Genomic DNA, 19202 nt, shown 5'->3' on the forward strand with positions numbered 1-19202 from the left:
TGCTGCCATCCAGTGGCAAAAACTTAGCATCAGTAAATAAATTATTTTCACAAATTGCTCTGTGTGATTAAGTTAGATAGATATTAACAGGCAAAGCAATGTCTGTAGATTAGATTATCTAGCATTTCTGTTTTAAAGGCTCATGTTCAGTTTACTGTGTGCTCAAAATTTTACCTTTTGGGGCTAAGGTTTGGTAGATATGCTCCATACAGGAGTGAGGAAAAGAAGTATTTAATTTTGCTTAAAATTTTTTGCTGTAAACTTCTTTTTAAATAGCTCTGGTGCCCAAATATAAGATATATGAAATTTGGCAGAAACATATTCTCTAGGTAGGTCATAGATATGCTGATCATTGGTTTAATTTGGCCAAGTTATAAAATTTAAAATTTTCATTTTGTACAATTATACGGGATTATTCTAAACCATGAAACTAAGGAACTCACAAACTTTCCTTTGGCAATGTACATGCATAATTATATAAACCAAGTAGAATTTTTCATTGGTTAGATAAGTTCTCAGAGTGCAATTGGGGGTGCTTTTTGGTATGTATAACAAAGTAGAATGGAATCTGAGGCTTCATAGCAGAGGAGGGCAATAAGCAGTTCGCAGGTTGTAATAGCTCCTTTGGTGCCATTAATGGGTAGCTAACTTCACTTTTGTTTGTAATGGGGGTTACCTTTTCTTCTCCTTTTCATATAGAGCAACAGGATTCTACAGTCCAGGGCGTCCTTCCCCATGTCTTTTGTATGTTTTTTGCCTGTAACTGTTAGTTGGTCTATCTGTCTCTTACTTTTTCTCTACATTCCCCACTGTCTCCATCAACCTCTGTTCATCTTGGTTATCCTTCCTTCAGCCAAGGAAATTCAGCTGTGGCTCCCTATAGAATCCATGACTAAATATCCTTTTAATTGGTCAGAGGGTTAATAAAGTACCATTCAAGCTGTGTCATTTCTCCTGGGGCTGCCTTCCTGGTATTTGAATCCCAGGGTGTGAAGGATCAAATTCAGTCCCAAATTACAATATGTAACCCCTAGAACTTCAGTCCTCTTTCTGCTTTGAGTCTTCTCTCCTTTCATTTTGAGTCTTCTCTCCTTTCATTTGTTTCTGCCCTCTCATCCTTTCTTCCTATCTTCTGTTAATCTATTTTTAACCCCTTCAGCTTGTGAGCCTTCTGCAGAACACCTCCCAGAAGAGGGTACAGTAAATCTGCGCTTACAGGTAGCACATTTCCAGAAGTAACACAAAGAGTAGCAAAGTGACATTGATATGGACCTCATTAATTTCATGCTTGTCCCTTGCAGTGTCCCTTGAGAAGCCTTAGGTACCACAGTCCTACTACCCCTGTTGGTACATGAGGGAAAGGAAGAAATCTAGCAATGGAGGATCACTCCTATCATGCTTTTGGATCACAGCTGGGTTCCTGTGCATAGTAGTTCCCCAGGGACCCACTCAGGTCAACAAGTGACAATGGTGGGGATGATGTCACTTTTGCTCTACTGTTCCTTGTTGATGCTGTTTTGTTGATGTGAGTAGGGGAATTGCTAGGTGCATGCAGAAGCACACGTGTGATCTGAAATCCTGGCAGTCAATCTGCAGTCCTATGTAATTTATCCCTTATGGAAAACTTTACTTTAGAAATAAGTAATGAAAGTGCATTTTCAATCAAGGCAAACACCAAAAATAAAGGAAAAGTAGAGTTCAAGTGATTCCACTATAAACAGCATTATCTCTGTGTTTGACTCATCCCAGATCAATGTACAATCTTATCTGTGACAGTAGTACAGTGGTGGGCAGTAATTCTTGATATGGGGGGGCACTCCAAGAATTTGGTAACTGGTCAAGGGCCATACTTTTCCATGATATTAATGGAAGCGGTATGGGGTCTGTGATGGAGGTTGGGTGCAGAAGGGAGCTTGGGATAAAGGATTGGGGTGCCGAAGAGAGTGTGGGATCTGGGGAGGAATTTGGGTGAAGGAGGGGATTGTGACCTGGGGCAGGAGACTAGTGTTCAGAAAGGGGTGCAGGGTCTTAGAGGGGGTCTGGGTGCAAGAAATGATTCTTACCTGGAGGAGGAGGGTACGGGGTCTAGGAAAGGGTTGTGACCTGGAGCAGGAGTGCAGGGTGGAGGTGTGGGGATCTGGGTTGTGATGGGGAGAGGTAGAGGATTATGGTGAAGGGATCTGGGTTGTGGTGAAGGAAGGGGTTATGACCTGGAGGAGGGATGTAGGATTTGTGAGGGGGTTGTGATCTGAGGCGAGGGTGCAGGGGACTGGGGTGCAGGACTTGAGAGGGAGTAAGGGTGCAGGAGGGAGGCAGAAGACTGGGGGAAGGGTAGGGATGGGTTTCCAGAGGCAGAGCCATGTGTAGCTGTGAATGTTGTGAGTCTGGAGGAGGTGGGGTAATTGGTTCACTGCCTATTATGCAAACAAGCAGGAAACTGGCCAATGGGAGCTGCAAAATTATGCTGGGGACAGGGGCAGTGTGTGAAGCTTCTCTCCCCAGGGTTGCAGCATTCTGGGGCAGGCAGGGAGCCTGACTGAGGCTCCTGCTGAGTCACGGCCTGGATCCTGCAGGCTGTATTTTCCGTGCCCCTATACTAGTTCTTCTTGGAGTGCTTGCTCGTGTCCATTCCACAGTAGATGTGTGTGCTCACCACATGCACCGGTGCTGAAAATTTTTCTCTCACTACAAATAGGGGAGTACCCCTAGCCACCAATAGAGTGGCACCGCTTTGGCATGGTATGAGGGGCGCGTTGTGATTTTCCGCCCCCTCCAGTTCCTTCTTGCCGTCAGTGACGGTGCATCAGAATTGCTGTGCTGTGGACAACTTCTTTCTTGCTGCATAGGCTGTATCTTTTTTGTAAATAGTTTCCTCAGAAGTGTTAATTAGTTAGAACTACTGCTCTCAAGATTGCTTGAGGCACCTGATTTTGTAAAGTTGAAGTTGCATGTCCCCGCTGTGCAAGAGTTTGATGTAGTGCATCCGCAGTAGGGTGGCTACCATTGACTTTGACAGCAGTGCACTGTGGGTAGCTATCCCACAGTTCCTGTCACCTCATTGCATTCTGGGCTAGGCGCCCAATGCTGGATAGGACAAAAGCAGTTTAGCAGGTGGTTGTGGGTAAATGTCAGCATCCCATAATGCACTCATTTCCTCCCTCAGCCCCTGCTTTAAAGCAACAGCTAACAATCTTTTTGCATCTTTTTTCCCTGGCTATCCATGCAGATTCCATAGCTGGGCAAGCATGGACGCTGTTCAGCAGCAAAGTGCTATGGAGAGCATAGCAAACATCTCTCGCCTTATGCTGTGATATGTCTAAAATCTATCCAGGAGCTGGAGCAAGGAAGAATGCGAGGAGGCTATGAATAGACTAGGAATGTTAGCATATAATCATATAAATGATTATCTCATAATCCTGGTTTTATTGGTTAATCCTAACAACTACACGCCCCCCTCCCCTCTGCCTCTGTATCAGAGGTAGCAAGGGGGGAGAGTTGGGAACTGTCTTTAAGGCTGGCTCCCCGTGCATATCGCTCGGGTGATAGATGGAATACACATCACTATCTTGGCACCCAACCACTTTGCCAAAGAGTACAGAAACTGCAAGGAGTACTTTTCAATGGTGTTTCAGGTACTGGTGGACCACAAGGGCTGTTTGACTGACATCAGTGTGGGGTGATCAGGAAGTGTGCATAATACACACTTCTTTAGAGAGTCTGGTCTCTTCAGAGAGCTGCAAGATGGAACATTCTTCCCAGACTGGAAAATTACCATTGGAGGCATTGAAATATCATTAGTGACCTTTGGAGACCCAGCCTATCCCTTGCTCCTATGGCTCATGAAGCCATACACAGGCAGCCTGGACTACAGTAAGGACCAATTCAACTACAGGCTGATCAAGTGCAAAATGGCTACTTTTGGAAGTTTAAAGGGAAGGTTTCGCACTTCATTGATTAGGTTAGACCGTAGTGAAAGCAACATTCCCGATGTTGTGGCAGCCTGCTGTGTGCGCTCCATAATCTCTGTGAAAGCAAGTGGGAAAGTTATAGGGTGGGATGGAAGGGTCAAAGCAGAGTGACTAGCTAGTAATTATGAGCCAACAGACACCAGGGCAATAAAAATAGCATATCAAGGGGTACTGCAAATCAGGGAGGCTTTGAAAGACAGCTTTGTGAATAGCCTGACTATGATGTGACAATTACGCATGTTGGTCTTAACAACATGCCCCCTGCATTAAGTGTGCTTGTCTGTAAACCCTGTAACATCTCTGCTCCCATGCAACACAAGCAATAAAGATACAGCAGGAATAGAAAAGAAGTTCAGGATGGGAGCTTCATGGATGGGGTAAGAAAGGGAAAGCAGTGTATTATATTCCCCCTGCTTGGCAATCACACAGATGTGAGAATGTCAGCCTTTTTTCCAGCAGAGTTGGAAATTCCCAGCCAGAGTGATCATATTGGGGGGTCTGTGGGACATCTCCCAGAGGTGAAGAACATAAACTTTCACAGTATTGTGTCTGCACTACGCTGAAGTTGGCCATGCAAGGTTGAATTTACCGTTACTCCTGGTGGAAAACAGAAATGCTGAAATCAACTTTACCAGCTCTTTAAGTTTGTGGAATGAGTTTGATGGTGTAGATTCATTGTTTAGAAATATGACCTAATGCAGCTAAATTCGACCAAAACTCCTAGTATAGATCAGGCCTATGTAAGTTTTCCAGAGCTGAAGAAGAGCTTTGTGTGAGCTCGAAAGCTTGCGTCTCACCAACAGATATTGAACTCATGTTACTTAAAGGGGTAGATTGGAACAGGGTGTGAGGCTGCCAGGAATAGGAACTTTGAGTAGAGACTGGGACTGGCTGGGCAAAGAGTTTAAAGGTCACAGGGATGAGAAGCTTGGGGAAAGTTACTGCTGTGGAGCCTTAATTTGGCCACCTTATGCATATGCATTATGACACTGTTTTTAATTACATTCTCACACTAATTTTTTCTTCAGGCACTTTGTCTATGTGCGTTTGCAATGAATTAGAAAGTGCTGTCTCCTGCACAGATAATCTTTTCCCTAGTGTTAGAATGTTCCTTTGTGCCTGAGGAGTGGCATGTACTTCACCTTGGAGCATTATGTGATCTTTTAAGTAGGGATGTAAAAGGTTAACCGGTTACCCAGTAAGCATTAGACTTACTGGAATGATTACTAAGTAACCAGTTAATTGGATGGGTTGGGCCAGCCCCAAGCATGCCTATAGCCTTGTCTCCTGCTATGCCCACAGCTGTGCTGGCCCTGGCTGCACCAGAAGCAGGTCAGACTTCAGTCCAGCCACACGCCAGCCACGGCCACATCCCCGCCATGTACCTAGGGGGCAGGCAGGACTCAGGTCCTGGCAGCACCCGTGGCCCCATCTGCTGGCCACGTTGGAAGCCCAGGTGGCCCTGGCAGCTGCAGCCGGGCAAGGGTAAATGGGACCTTGGCTCCGGCCACACTGCAGTGGTAGTCCCTGCAACTCAGGCCCTGGCCGTGCCAGCAGCCTCGGCCTTGGCCCCCCTGCACCTAAGAGGTGGCATGCGGGATCTTGGCTCTGGCTATGCTGCAGTGACGCTGGGCGAGGGCAGGAGGGGCCTCAGCCATGACACAGCCACCATGCCTGCCCACAAACCCGTGAGACTTCTGCCCTGGCTGCCTTGCACTGGCCCACCAACAGTTAACTGGATAAATGATAGAATTTTAGTTGTTTAACCATGTAATTGTTCTGAACAATATTTTACATCCCTACTTTAGGTATCTGGGACCTAAGCCATTGAACACATTGAAGATTAGGATCAAATCTTGAACAGTTTCGGATACAGGATTTGTGAAAGCTTATTACTGTGTTCTTATTTTTCATAGTTGAAAATACTGTTTTTTCCTAAAAAAAAGAAAAGCATTCTGTATGCTGCTAATTGAATTAAATATGTGTATAATTTTAAAACCGTTCTTTTCTTTTTCAGTATATTGTCATATATGATTTAGCTATTTTACAATCTGTTTTATATTTTTTTAGGGTATCACAAAATCAAGTAGGACAGCACTTCACCTTTGTGCTTACAGACATTGAAAGTAAACAAAAGTTTGGATTTTGCCGGTTAACATCAGGAGGCAAAATCTGCCTCTGTATTTTAAGGTGAGTGAGTATAAAAAACATTGGAGTTTGTAATTCCAGGACTTGTTATTTTTAGATTTGCTTTATTGTGCTTTAAAATGCATAGAGATTTTAATAGCATGCAAATCTTCGAAATGATGTATACTTATCACTGTGTTTCTTTTTTTACATTATATTAATAATTTATTTCTGACAAAGGCATAAGTTAAATTATTTTCATAAAATTAAACTAAATACTCCTACACGAATAATAGGAAAGATCTACTTTAAAGAGATATTTGAGACTATTATGTAAGTTTTCTGATTTAATATGTTTAGTTGTAATTTAAAATTCTGAAATTAAATATTTTTGTCATTTCTGAATCAATTTTTCAGAATATTTGATCCACAATATGTTCAATGTTTTAACTTTTGTTTCTTGTGAAAATTAACATGTGTTCTTATATTTTTAAATTCAAAATTGTTACAGAAGTTTCATATAGTTCAATATTGTTCAAACGCTTCAGAGGGGTAGTAGAGTTAGTCTGTAACCGGAAAAACTTATAAAACAACAAATAGTCTAGTAGCACCTTAAAGACTAACAAAATACGTAGATGGTATCATGAGCTTTCGTGGGCGCAACCCACTTCTAGAGATGACTGGAGTATTAGAAATCTTGGATCTGGACTTCTAATACTCCAGTCATCTGAAGAAGTGTGTTGTGCCCACAAAAGCTTATGATACCATCTACATATTTTGTTAGTCTTTAAGGTGCTATTAGATTATTTGTTGTTTTATAAGTCTTTCAATATTGTTGTTAGCTGTATTAATTCTGTGATATTCTAGAGATATTCTTTTTTTTATGCCTGATTTTGCATGCAAATAGTTTGTAAGCAAGGAGTAACTTGGGAGTACAAAAGATTAATCAGATTTAACTGGAAAGTTGGAAGTGGCTGCTCATTCCCTTCACCCACAAACCGTCCTTTCCATGTAAGACTAAGAAATAACATTTTCTACTTGTTCTCCTAACTCTGTCTGGCTTATCTCTAATGTAATAAATGCTTAATCAGTTCCACAGATCCACGTACTAATGTTAAAATATTTTAAGTGGTACTGTTGCTGTCTACTTTAAAATAAAAAAGTATTGGAGCCAGATTATAAGATGGTGTAAATTGGCATACCTCTACAATAGTTAGTTAGTGGAACCTACGTTGATATACGTCACCTGAGTTTCTGGTTGATGGTCTGCTACATGGTAGAAATAACTAATGAAATGAAAAGTGGCAAGCTATAATTTTTAACTGAGTCCAGCTACCAAAATCAAGGCTAATTACAAATCATAGAATTATAGAACACTAGAACTGGAAGGGACCTCGAGAGGTCATCGAGTCCAGTCCCCTGCCCTCACGTCAGGACCAAGCACCGTCTAGACCATCCCTGATAGATGTCTATCTAACCTGCTCTTAAATATCTCCAGAGATGGAGATTCCACAAGCTCCCTTGGCAACTTATTCCAGTGTTTCACCACCCTGACAGTTAGGAAGTTTTTCCTAATGTCTAACCTAAACGTTCCTTGCTGCAGTTTAAGCCCATTGCTTCTTGCCCTATCCTCAGAGGCCAAGGAGAACAATTTTACTCCCTCCTCCTTGTGACACCATTTTAGATACCTGAAAAGTGCTATCATGTCCCTTCTTAGTCTTCTCCTTTCCAAACTAAACAAGCCCAGTTCTTTCAGTCTTCTTTCATAGGTCATGTTCTCTAGACCTTTAATCATTCTTGTTTGTTCTTCTATAACCTTCCACATCTTTCTCTACATCTGGTGCCCAGAACTGGACACAATACTCCAATTGAGGCCTAATCGGCGTAGAGTAGAGCGGAAATAAGCGGGAAACCAAAATCTATAATGAATCCAGAAAAAAAATTAACTTGGATTTCCCTCCAGTAGTTCTGCATGATTCTTTGCAGAACTTTTTAAAGCTGTTTTGTGGAGCTCACATTTTAGACTCCTGCTGTGCGCATGGTCCCCTCCAATCTTTTTAGCTAATGTGCCCTGTACTTCCTTTAGTACATAAGCACAATGTGGAGTGGGAGTGTCAGAGTTTTTTAAAATATATCTTGGGCCTATGTGCGAGATTGGGTCTTTCCCCAATTTTTATATGAATATTGGCAAACGTCTGCAAATTCAGATTTGATTGGTATCTTATAACATGTTTCTAAATTTTAAGTGTACTTCTATTATTATGGGATGAAGTGTGATTCTTTTATATTTTGTTACTAAATATTTTGATATTTAAAAACATGTACTACAGATATTGAGCAATACTAAATTCATTTTATATTGTCTATGTTGCTTGAATAGAAAGATTCACTATGAGAGCTACAATTCATTTTGTTAAAATCTTGCAGCTGCTGACTGCCTGTAACATTGACCTTATGTACGCTGAGAAGTGCAAGGCATCATTAAATTTTCTGCCTTAGATTTGATTAATGAAATTTTATGACTGTAAAATTGTCACCTGCATTTCCAAACGAAATGCTCTAATAAGGAAGACAGGTTTATATGGTAAAACTTTGTAGTTCTTCAATTCAGACCATGCTTGAAGCTTTCTCTCTCCCTTTAGGCAAATCCCTTAGAAGCAGAATGTTTCAATTTTACACATTTTGTGTCAATTTTCCAGACAGAAAAGTAGCCCCTAGACATTAGACATTTAGCTACGGAAAGGCGGTTTCCTTAGTTTTATTTGATTACTAGAAGTTAGAGTCCTGCTGATAGTTCAAGACTGTTAGTGGTTACCTGACTATTTGACAGAAAACATTTCCTTTTCTTTGTTTAACCTTTGACTTATGAATGTATAAGTTTTATCAGAGCTATTGTTGAAGCACAAGTGAGGTGGAAGTCTACTTACTGCAACAAAGATGATGCATGACTTTGAAGAAAAGACTGAGCGCCTGTCTTGTTGCTACTTTTGTATTATAAGAAAATGCTAAATACATTTTTTTAATTACCACTATAAGGTATTATATGGTTGTGTTTTTTCATGACAGTGACGTGCACGTTTGTAGAAAAAATCCCCTTGATTTTAAAAGCATAGAATTTCCATTTCCATGTTCTGCAGGGCATAAGTAATATAAGATTTATTCTTTTCATTGCAAAAAAATTTATTATAGCATCTTATACACCAGTGAATAAGGAGATTGCCAAGTTTTTCCATATTTGCTTTTCAGAAGTTTATACATAGCAAAGTCTTCAGGACTGAAACCATAGATAAAGTTTTCAAAAGCACTTAAGTGATTTAGGAGTTGAAGTCCTATTTTCAAAGGTAGTTTAGACATTTAGAGTCTCAGAGCTCATGGCAAATCAATGAGATTTAGTCTCCCAAGAGTCTGAGGTCTTGTCCACACAGTGGGGAAACGTGCCTTGTGGGGATGTGATTCCTAAAATGCACAAACGTGTTGTATATAACTTGGTCTGTATAGACACATGCACCAACAGTGCCTTCGTGGACCGATTAAGATGCAACACATAAGTACATTTTAGAAATCACACTTCCGTAGCATGCATTATCACACCATATAGTCAATCTCTAAGTTTCCTCTGAAGAAGAGATTCAGCAGTCTACGTCACTCATCTAAAACCCCTAGCCCTTATCTTCCAGTGTGTTTCTACAGTGCCTACCACAATAGGGCTTCAATTATTTTGCTCTTATTGTAAGGCAGTAAAATAATCATGTAAGACATTAATATTATATATTTGTATGAGTTCAGACTTGGGGAGTAACTTCTTCCTTAGTACTTTTCTTTTTACCCGCACTCAAATTAAAATTAGTTTAACAGTTTACTTTCAATAAAGGCACTTAGGTCTTTTTTCTGTCAAAATTGTAATGAACTTTGCTTGAACTATTTTCTTGAGAAGGACTGAGTAGCTTCTTTCATCCACAGTACTTTTATTCTTATCGATATGATGCATAAACACAATGAATTATATTACAGAGCTACATATTGCTGAATAAAAATGTAGGGCCCTAATACTGCAAACACTTATTTGCACTGTTGGATTCAGGGGGAAAAAAAGACGTACTTAAAAAGGGATGGACTACCACTCTGAGTATTTTTTTATTAGCTTTGTGCTGTCAGGATGATGTGTGTATATTGTTCTTTTCTTTTTCTTTACCTGTGTGAGTTAAGATATGCTTCCCTTGCTCTTTTGGCTGTAAGTGGCATGCTTAAAATTATTTTAACATATTTTTCTTTGACTTTAACAGTTTGTAAGCTAAAGGTAATTATTGTGTTAGTATTCCAACTGTGAAGTGAAAGGCTTTCTAGTACAGCATTTAAAACATTGTATTTATTTAACTACTCAGATTTTTTACTCTGTTTTCCTTCAGTTTATGAAGGAATCATTTTTTTTCTAATTCAAGCTTTTTTAGTATCTAGAATGTGGGCATATATAATGAGTATATTTTTTCTTAGAAGAAGAAATTCTTGCTGCATTAAAAGTACAATAAATATACCTGTTTGTAAGGAAGGAAAAGCTCCCTTAGCTGTGTGCTAAGTATACTAATTTCAGAATGCAAATTGGACCTTTCTTTCTGCATCTGTTTTAGTAGAATGTCAGTTTTTGTTTTTTATAGTAAGCGGGAGCTAAGTTCATAGACTGCAAGAGATAAATATAAGAATTATGTGAGATAAAAATGGGAGAACTTGTTTTTACAGTCTGTTTGTGATCATTAAAAATGAAGGCTCAGAAGTCAAGGGACATATATTTTAGAGCTTTTTATTTTCTATTGAAAAAAGAAATACTGTATGTAGGAAAAGATACTGTACTATTACTGTGACATGTTGCTACACGGCACAGCACTGGAAAATTGATGGAGAGTCTAAACCAAAGTGGAAAACCTTTTTTGGGTCGGGGGCTGCTAGCCCTCAGAAAAATCAGTTGGGGGCCACATATAGGTGAGAAGCAAAAAAAAAAAAAAAAAAAAAAAAAAGTGAACCCAAAATCCTCACTAATGTGGCCCCTGACTGAGAAGGAGAAAGACAATCCCCACATTCCCCTCGCATACCAGAGCCTAGGGGCATGGGCTAGTAAATTTTGTGTGCGCTAGCCCCCGGGGTTTAGGTCTCCCATCCCTGGTCTAAATTAATCACACATGACCGGTATGAGAAATGACTCTATAACTTATAAATTGTGTGATGGTTTTGTAGATAAATTACTTAGAACAAAACATCAATTGTAGATCACTATATTAGACTGATAAAGTCACTTTTTAAATGCTCAATGATGTTTGATTTGCATTGGGTTTTGCAGTTAAGTCTTTTCCTCCTAGACACATATATTGCATTTCAGCCACTCAATAAACTCTTCTATTAGCATGTTTTCAAAAGATAACAAAAAAGATCATTTAACAGGAAGAAACTTCCAGAATCAATCATTTTGTGGAATTTTGTAATCCGTATTTTACCATAAAACACAACACTCACATCCGTGGCATTGTGTGCCCTTAGGTGTGATGGGGAAACGATATCCTAGTGTATTGAAGAGTGAACACTGTAATCAAGTTACGCAATAAAGTCACACCTTAGCTATCATAAAAAATACCAGGTCGCATAAATGTCTGTTAAAACACTAAGATATTGCCTGAGATGTGGTTAACAGATGGCACAATGTGCATGAAAGTCATTTAAAGAAGCCTAGCTGTCTAGAGTCTGTCTTCAGCAGCTTTCAGGAAACTGGCTGCTTCAGCCCAAACTCTGCTGACTTGCTGACTTCCCCGCAGGAGCCTAAAGCCTCTAGCATCTTTCAGAAAGACAGCTGCTTCAGTGTGAGCTGCAGTCGCATATTGGGCAGAACATTTGAAGTTATCACAGCTTGGGGAGATGTCTGTCTCTTCAGAGAGACAGATTTTTGAAATCTTTATTTTTATTTTTTATCACATCAGATTTTCCAATACTTTAAACTTTACCCTACATCTGTAAAGAAATAGTTCAAATGTGTAAGTCTTGTGGAAAGAAGATCAGTCTTTCTCTAGACTGCAGAGAACTGGGGTTATCTACCCTTGTGAATTAGCTAGGGTGCAGGCAAATATGTCCCAGAAGCTGTTTCAGGGTAAAATATTTTCATTCAGTGTCTTCAGAGCTTTCAAAACTAGTTAGCCTCAGATGAAATAATGAGAGATGTTGACACACTGCCACTTGTTTTCATGAATATATTGATATGTGAACAGCTAAAATAGCTAAGTAGTTTTAAACTATTGCCATTTTAAAGATACAGAAGAACCTCAGAGGTATGAACATCTTGGAAATGTTGGTTGTTCATAACTTTGAAATATTTGTAACTCTGAACAAAACTTTATGGTTGTTCTTTTAAAGGTTTACAACTGAACACTGACTTCACACAGCTTTGAAACTTTACTGTGCAAAGAAAATTCTGGTTTAATCCATTTTAATTTAAATAAACTAAGCACAGAAACAGTTTCTTTACCTTGTCAAATCTTTTTTTAGTTTTCCCTTTCTAATAGTTTGTTTAACACACAGTATTGTACTGTACTTACTCCTCCCTCCCCCCTACTGTTGCTTGATTACATACTTCCAGTTCCAAATAAATGTAACTGAGGATGATAACATTTCTAAGAAGGAGAGATGATGTTTTACATATACATTTAAAAATCTCTTTATATAGAAACATTTTGAAAATAAAAGCCCACTTTTTCATGCTTGCTTCTGAAAATGTGCCTATTATTGATCGTTTTTGGGCATATAGCATTCATAAATAAAGGTTAGAATTATGAAACCGGGCAGTTTTAAAACTGATAGTATGGATGTCATATTTTATGTGTACTATATAGTTATATTTGAAATATGGTATATATGCTATTTAAAAATATCAAATAATGGTGAGATATTTGGGACTGATATTATATGCCAAATGTAAGATCTTGGTTATTCTATCTCCACTTGTGCTAACAATCTACCCCTCACAACCCTTCATTAGGTTATTCTTACAGAGGTGTCTGGTTAGACACGTGGGAAATAGAGGATAGGGTTTTTATTCCGTGGAGAAATTTCTGGTGGGCTAAAATCAGATTTTAAATGCTGAAACTCCTTGGAGTAAAATCCCTGGATTAAAAAGTCAGCCAGAATCAGTGAAGTTGTTCTGAGGTTGATAAATTGAACATTTTACAGTTTCTTCTGGGTCTCACCTGACCCATGGATCATGGAGTTATCATTCTGCAGATGTGCAGATACAGGCAACCAATTTGTTTCCTTATCCTGAACCTCTGTCCTGGTGCATTTTTGTGCACCACTTCTTTGAATTGGAATAAACTTCCTATTTCCAATTATTCTCACAAACAATCCTTTCCTTTATCATGTCAAAAGCCTATTATTTTTAAATCCTGCCTATAAGAAATGAATGTAAAATAGTATTGAAGAAAAAGAAAAACATTGCAAGTTAGCTTTGACTTCCAATGTATCCGACTCCTCTGTCAGCCTTCTAAAATTTTAGCTTCATGAGGCAAGGATTGTTTTACATTTGTCTTCTGCAGCTTCAAACACTTTTACGCACATAACTAATACCCCAATAATGCTGTTTATTTCCAGAACTTAATAAACTTTTTCTTGACTTTCTCTTACAGCATTTAGTAGTATGCTGCAAAGGCAGTGGAATCAAATGCTATTTCATTCTTTTTGAACACTACTACTATTATTTTTAATAAAGCATTCTCCATAAGGTGAGGGAAAAGAGATTAGAAAGTAAAATTGATTCACAGACTATAACTTCAGTAATGGGCTGTTCCCAATCAGACAATGATAGATAAGTTTCAGAGATAGTCATATTAGTCTGTTTCAGCAAAAATAATAAGGAATCCTGTGGCACCTTAAAGACTATTAATTTTATTATGGCAGAAGCATTCATGATTTCCAACTCACTTCATCAGATGCATGAAGGAAAAGAAAAAGAAACAGACAGTAGGGATATAATAATGGTAATGTTACATCAAAGCTAATTCAGTCAGGGTGGATTTGCCTAAGAGGAAGAGAATATCTGAAGGTGAAAATTACTTATGGTAAGAAGTGAGCCATTCCCAATTTCTGTTCAGACCCATTGTGATGGTGTCAAATTTGTATATGAATTCTAGTCCAGCAGTTTCACGTTGCAGCCTAGTTTTGAAGTTTTTTTGTTTGTGTGTGGCAACTTTCAAGTCTGTAACTGTGTTTCCATGGAGGTTAAAATAGTCTTTGACTGGTTTTTGTATGTTACCATTCTTGATGTCTTGATATATCAGAAATGGCTTATCAGAAATGGCTTATCGGTTGTATTTTTCTTGAGGTTCCGAAATGTAAACATTTAATAATTTTCTTACTGTATGTGATAATATAATAATACATATTTCTTTTTTACAGTTACCTGCCATGGTTTGAGGTATACTACAAATTGTTAAATACACTGGCAGATTATTTGGCTAAAGAACAGGTACTTTTAGATATATGTTTACTTCTACTAAAATATTTTACTTGAAATTAAGTGTAATACATGTTTGAACAACATATTTAAAATTTGTAACAAAATAAAAAATGTGTGTGTTTTAGTTTGACATAGGTCAAACTTCACATGCATAGATGGGGCTATCACAGTGGAATTAAAAAAAAATCTGGATATGCTGCTTGGAGTATTTTGTTGATGTCATGTATTCATTTTAAAAAGCTGCTGAGAAGATAGTACAGCAAAGTGTTAGAGTTTATTTGTAAACAAATCCTGGGCCAAGTATGAGCAGAGTGTCAAGCTACTGTAAAACTTGATGATATGTTGATTATTAACTGGATAGTTCCTGAAATTTCAGGTTTATTAGATACAAACACTTTTTCTCAACTGCATTGGGTTTGATGTACTACTTCACCCTTCATATTAACTACTTCATCATACTGCCATTTTGACTAGAAAGGGGAAACTGTTTTCAGCACTCAGTCAAGAATCATATTTTAATTTGCACATTCATGGCAATTATATGTTTTCACAGGATTATGTAGGAAACAAAAAACTGCCACCTGTCTGTATTACAAGTATTAAAGATATACTTTTCTGCTTTGAGGATATTGGTAAACTAGATGGTAATTTTTGAAAGAGAAAAAGGTTAGCCATATGCTGTTGGCTGCAGATGCTGAGATTGCAAGAATAACCAGATAAAAGTTATATGAATCAGAAACACACTAAAGAAAACAATAACATTTTATATGTAAAGAAAATACAATAGCCCAGCTGCATTAACTTAAATAAAGCAAAATGTTATGATCACTGAAGTCTAATTGTTAGCATATTAAATCATTTTAAATTTTGTTTTGTCTTATTCTTACTATTTTATTCTAATAATCAGGGCTTTTTATTGAGGTCATGCTTGAATGACAAGGCTCATTCAGGGCAAGGACTGTTTTTACCTTTGGGTCTTTCTCAGTACTTGTTGGCCCTAAACAAATAAATAGTAAAAACAACTTCTAAAAACGAGTAGTCCTGTAGCACTTAGAAATTAACAAGAATATATTCATAGTATCATGAGCTTTTGTGGGCACAGCCAGCTTCTTTAGATGAGATGATCATCTGGAAATGTAGAGAAGGAAAATTAGTGTTAAAGAAAGTGACTTCAAAACTTGCAAGAAATGATCATTCTTGGAGTCATAAAAGTTGATTTTGCTTCTACTTTAATTCATAGCAGTTGCACTATGAGATGCTTTTATTAGTGATTAAATGAAAAAATATTTATTAAAATGGAGTATGTATTATTTGTATATGATTACTAATTGATTCTTTTTAAATATTTTCTGTAGGAAAATGACTTGAATGATATGTTAAAATCACTGTATAGCCACCCTGTGCCAAAGGCAAATACTCCTGTCAGTTTAAGCGTGGTAGGTATCCTGTGTAATGTCTCTTCATTGTAAAAATTTACACCGTTTCTTGTGGTTAAAAAAACCCCCAAACAGATTAAACCTTATATTGGGTGTTAAATTATTAATGTCTCAATACATTTCCTCTGATTGTTAAATGGCTTGCCATAGTGTATTCACTTATTACATAAAAAGTGTGTATACATCTGTACACATATGGAATGCAATCCTAAACTAGCAGAAATTGAGATTTGCTGCATGGGTCTGAAGGCAGGCTACCATAACAACTGATGATGCTTCTCCATATCTTGTTTATTGCCATATATCTAAGATGAGTGACTTTAGTTACTTTGTGCTGTGTATCAAGATTTGCTCCATGGCTTCTGAATACTTGAATAGGGAGGGATATAGGACTGGACACATGTCAGTCTGAGCTTGGCTTTTCCATTGTCTGCCTGTAGTTCCATACCTTTCTGCCTTGTGCTTGATCATGCCAGGGTGGAATGCAGAAAAGGATAGGGGAGGCTTTACTGAAATGTGCAAGGGTTTCTGCAGATCCAGACAAGTGCACTTGCACACAAGTTTGTCTTTGCCATGTGAGGTGATGTGGGAGTGTGTCCTAAAATTGTAGCGGATCTTCTAGCTCACATTATCAGTGATGCTGGTGCAAATGTAAGAAAGTGACTACAAATCAGAAGGTTTTATTTCTGCTTTGCAAATAAGTGTTTCCTAAATGAAATATCAAAAGTAGCAGTGCAAAACAACTAAAATTTCCTAGATTCATAGAGTTTAAGAACTGGACCGTCCAGTTGGACCTGTATATAACAGGCTATTCAATTTCAACCAATTATCCCTGCATTGACCCTTCTGGAATGACCTGTGACCACTTCTGAAATTTGCGAAGTGGCCCCCCTTCAGAAATTATTATCCACCCCTGAGTTAAATTGGTTTAGTCCATTTGGTTATTTGTCAGCAGTTCCACTGCGTTTCCTGTCTGAATTTGCAACACAGCACTTGGCATTGGTTCTGCATTTATATAAGTATTCATCAAAATGGATTCCAAAGCAAAATCAGTTTAGCACGCTACTTTCTCCTTCATCCAGACAAGCTGGGAGGATGGCCACAATCTGGATCACTTGATCAGCTAAGTGCAAGCAAACAGTGTGCATTTTAATATGGCTAAAAGTATACATCTGGGAATTAAGAAGGTAGGCTACATTTACAAGATAGAGGGACTCTACCCTGGGAAGCAATGACTCTGAAATGATTGGGGGTCTTGGTCAATAATCAACTGAACATGAGATCTCAGCATGGCCAAAAGGGCTAATGCAGTCCTTGAATGCATAAACAGGGAAATTTCATATATAACTAGAAAGGTTATTTCACCCCCGTATTTGCACTGGTGCAACCATTGCTGGAGCACTGTGTTCACTTCTGTTGTCCACAATGCAAAAAGATGTAGATAAACTGGAGAGGGTTTAGAGAAGAGCCACAAGAGAAGGGGTATGCAATAATTTTTGATGTGGGAGGCCACTTGACAAATTCCTAACTGTCAGGGTAGTCAAATATTGGAATAAATTGCCAAGGGAGGTGGTGGAATCTCCCTCTCTGGAGATATTTAAGAACAGGTTAGATAGACATCTGTCAGGGATGGTGTAGACGGAGCTTGGTCCTGCCTTGAGGGCGGGGGCTGGACTTGATGACCTCTTGAGGTCCCTTCCAGTCCTATTATTCTATGATTCAATTAAATTTTGGAAGTGGCCATGGGCTGCCCCGGAACGGGTGGGGCATTGGGCGGAAGGGGCAGGGTTGGGAGCTAGCCTATCCCAAGCTGTGCTTGGCCTGGGATTCCTGCCCCTAAGTTTCAGCCAATGGAAATTGAGGAAGCTGGAACAGATGGGCTGGTGCTGAGAGCTAGCCTCCTCCCAGAGTTGTCTGCAGTGAAGGCTTGGAATTAAAGACACACTAAAGGGCTCGCAGCCCCTGGCCCTGCTGCTAATCCGTTGCCTGGCAGCCGTGAGCCTGGAGCCCTTTCAATTGCTGCTATTTAAAAGGTTCCTGGCTCACGGCTCCAAGTGGCTCCGAGGCAACACATTAGTGGCGGGGTCAGGAGCTGCAAACCCTTTAAATAGTAGCAGTTTAAAGGGTTCACACCATCTGGGCCGCTGCTACCGGAAGCTACGGGCCCTTTAAATAGAACCAATCAAAAAGGCTCACAGCTTCCGGCCCTACCACTAACAAGTTGCCTGAGAGGTGCCAGGGAAGTGTGAGCCCTTTCAAATCCTGTGATTTAAATGGCTTGCACCTTCAGGGCGGCTGCCAGGCAACATGGTAGCAGCCACTCAGCAAGTGCAAGCCCTTTACATAGCAGGAGTTGAAAGGGCTCACGCCTCCCTGGTGGGTCCCAGGCAGCGCTTCAGCGGTAGAGCCAGAAACTGTCTCCGGCCAGATCAAAGTGCTAGGTGGGCTGGATTTGGCCCACTGACAGCATCTTGCCCAGCCCTGATCTAACTGAATGGGAAGTCCTTGCTAAATTTGATCTAGATACATGTGCACTGGTAACAGGAACTGTTGTAAGAATCTAAGAACTGTTTTAGTTTGCTGCTTGGCTTAAATTTTTATGTCTGTGTATGTTATATCCCTTTCTTCCCTATTGTAAATGGCAAGGTTTTAAACTGTGGATTTTAATAGTTTTAAAATTCAGTTATATTTGGAAAAGTGACTGTAAAAATGGCACTATGGAATTCTATGTTTATTATCCCTGAGTGGATCTATATCAAGTTTCTTGATGCAGAAGTAAAAAGGATGTTGACAATTGGAAAAAAAATACCGCAGTCTTCTCCTGGGATCTGGAAGCTAAGCTGTGTTCTTTCAGTCTCACATCAACATTGGTAAAAAATACAGTATTCTGCAAATAAAACTTACCATATTTAAGCATTCTGTTGGAGATACATGAACCAGAGTGGAATCCAGGTCACATTCTCAAGCTGTGTGTGTACAGTGCCCTGCAGCATGGACTTTTGGGGGATCACCTGCAGAGTGCATCAAAGGGTGGCATGCAAACTGCCCCACATGACTGCTACTGGTACAAACTAAAAGGTACCTATTTTGCATTAACATCTTGTTTTGAAAGCACTACATTACTGTGAAGCAGACATATTTTAGTTTGCGCCAGCAGCATCCACACAGGGGAGTTAACGTGTCATG

The 19202-nt window shown here is 39.1% G+C and overlaps 1 protein-coding gene across 4 annotated transcripts in view; it reads left to right on the plus strand.

Annotated features, from left to right (window-relative positions):
* The window catches only part of DENND1B (DENN domain containing 1B), a 259577-nt gene that overhangs the window by 104998 nt on the left and 135377 nt on the right, over nucleotides 1-19202 (plus strand). For all 4 annotated transcript variants that reach the window (XM_075936692.1, XM_075936694.1, XM_075936693.1 and 1 more), the window contains 3 exons: nucleotides 6039-6158; nucleotides 14520-14589; nucleotides 15936-16016. In XM_075936692.1, coding sequence (XP_075792807.1) covers nucleotides 6039-6158; nucleotides 14520-14589; nucleotides 15936-16016 — 271 coding nt within the window. The remainder of the gene's footprint in view (nucleotides 1-6038; nucleotides 6159-14519; nucleotides 14590-15935; nucleotides 16017-19202) is intronic.

Source organism: Pelodiscus sinensis, chromosome 9 (genome assembly GCF_049634645.1).
Source record: "Pelodiscus sinensis isolate JC-2024 chromosome 9, ASM4963464v1, whole genome shotgun sequence".
Lineage (NCBI taxonomy): Eukaryota > Metazoa > Chordata > Testudines > Trionychidae > Pelodiscus > Pelodiscus sinensis.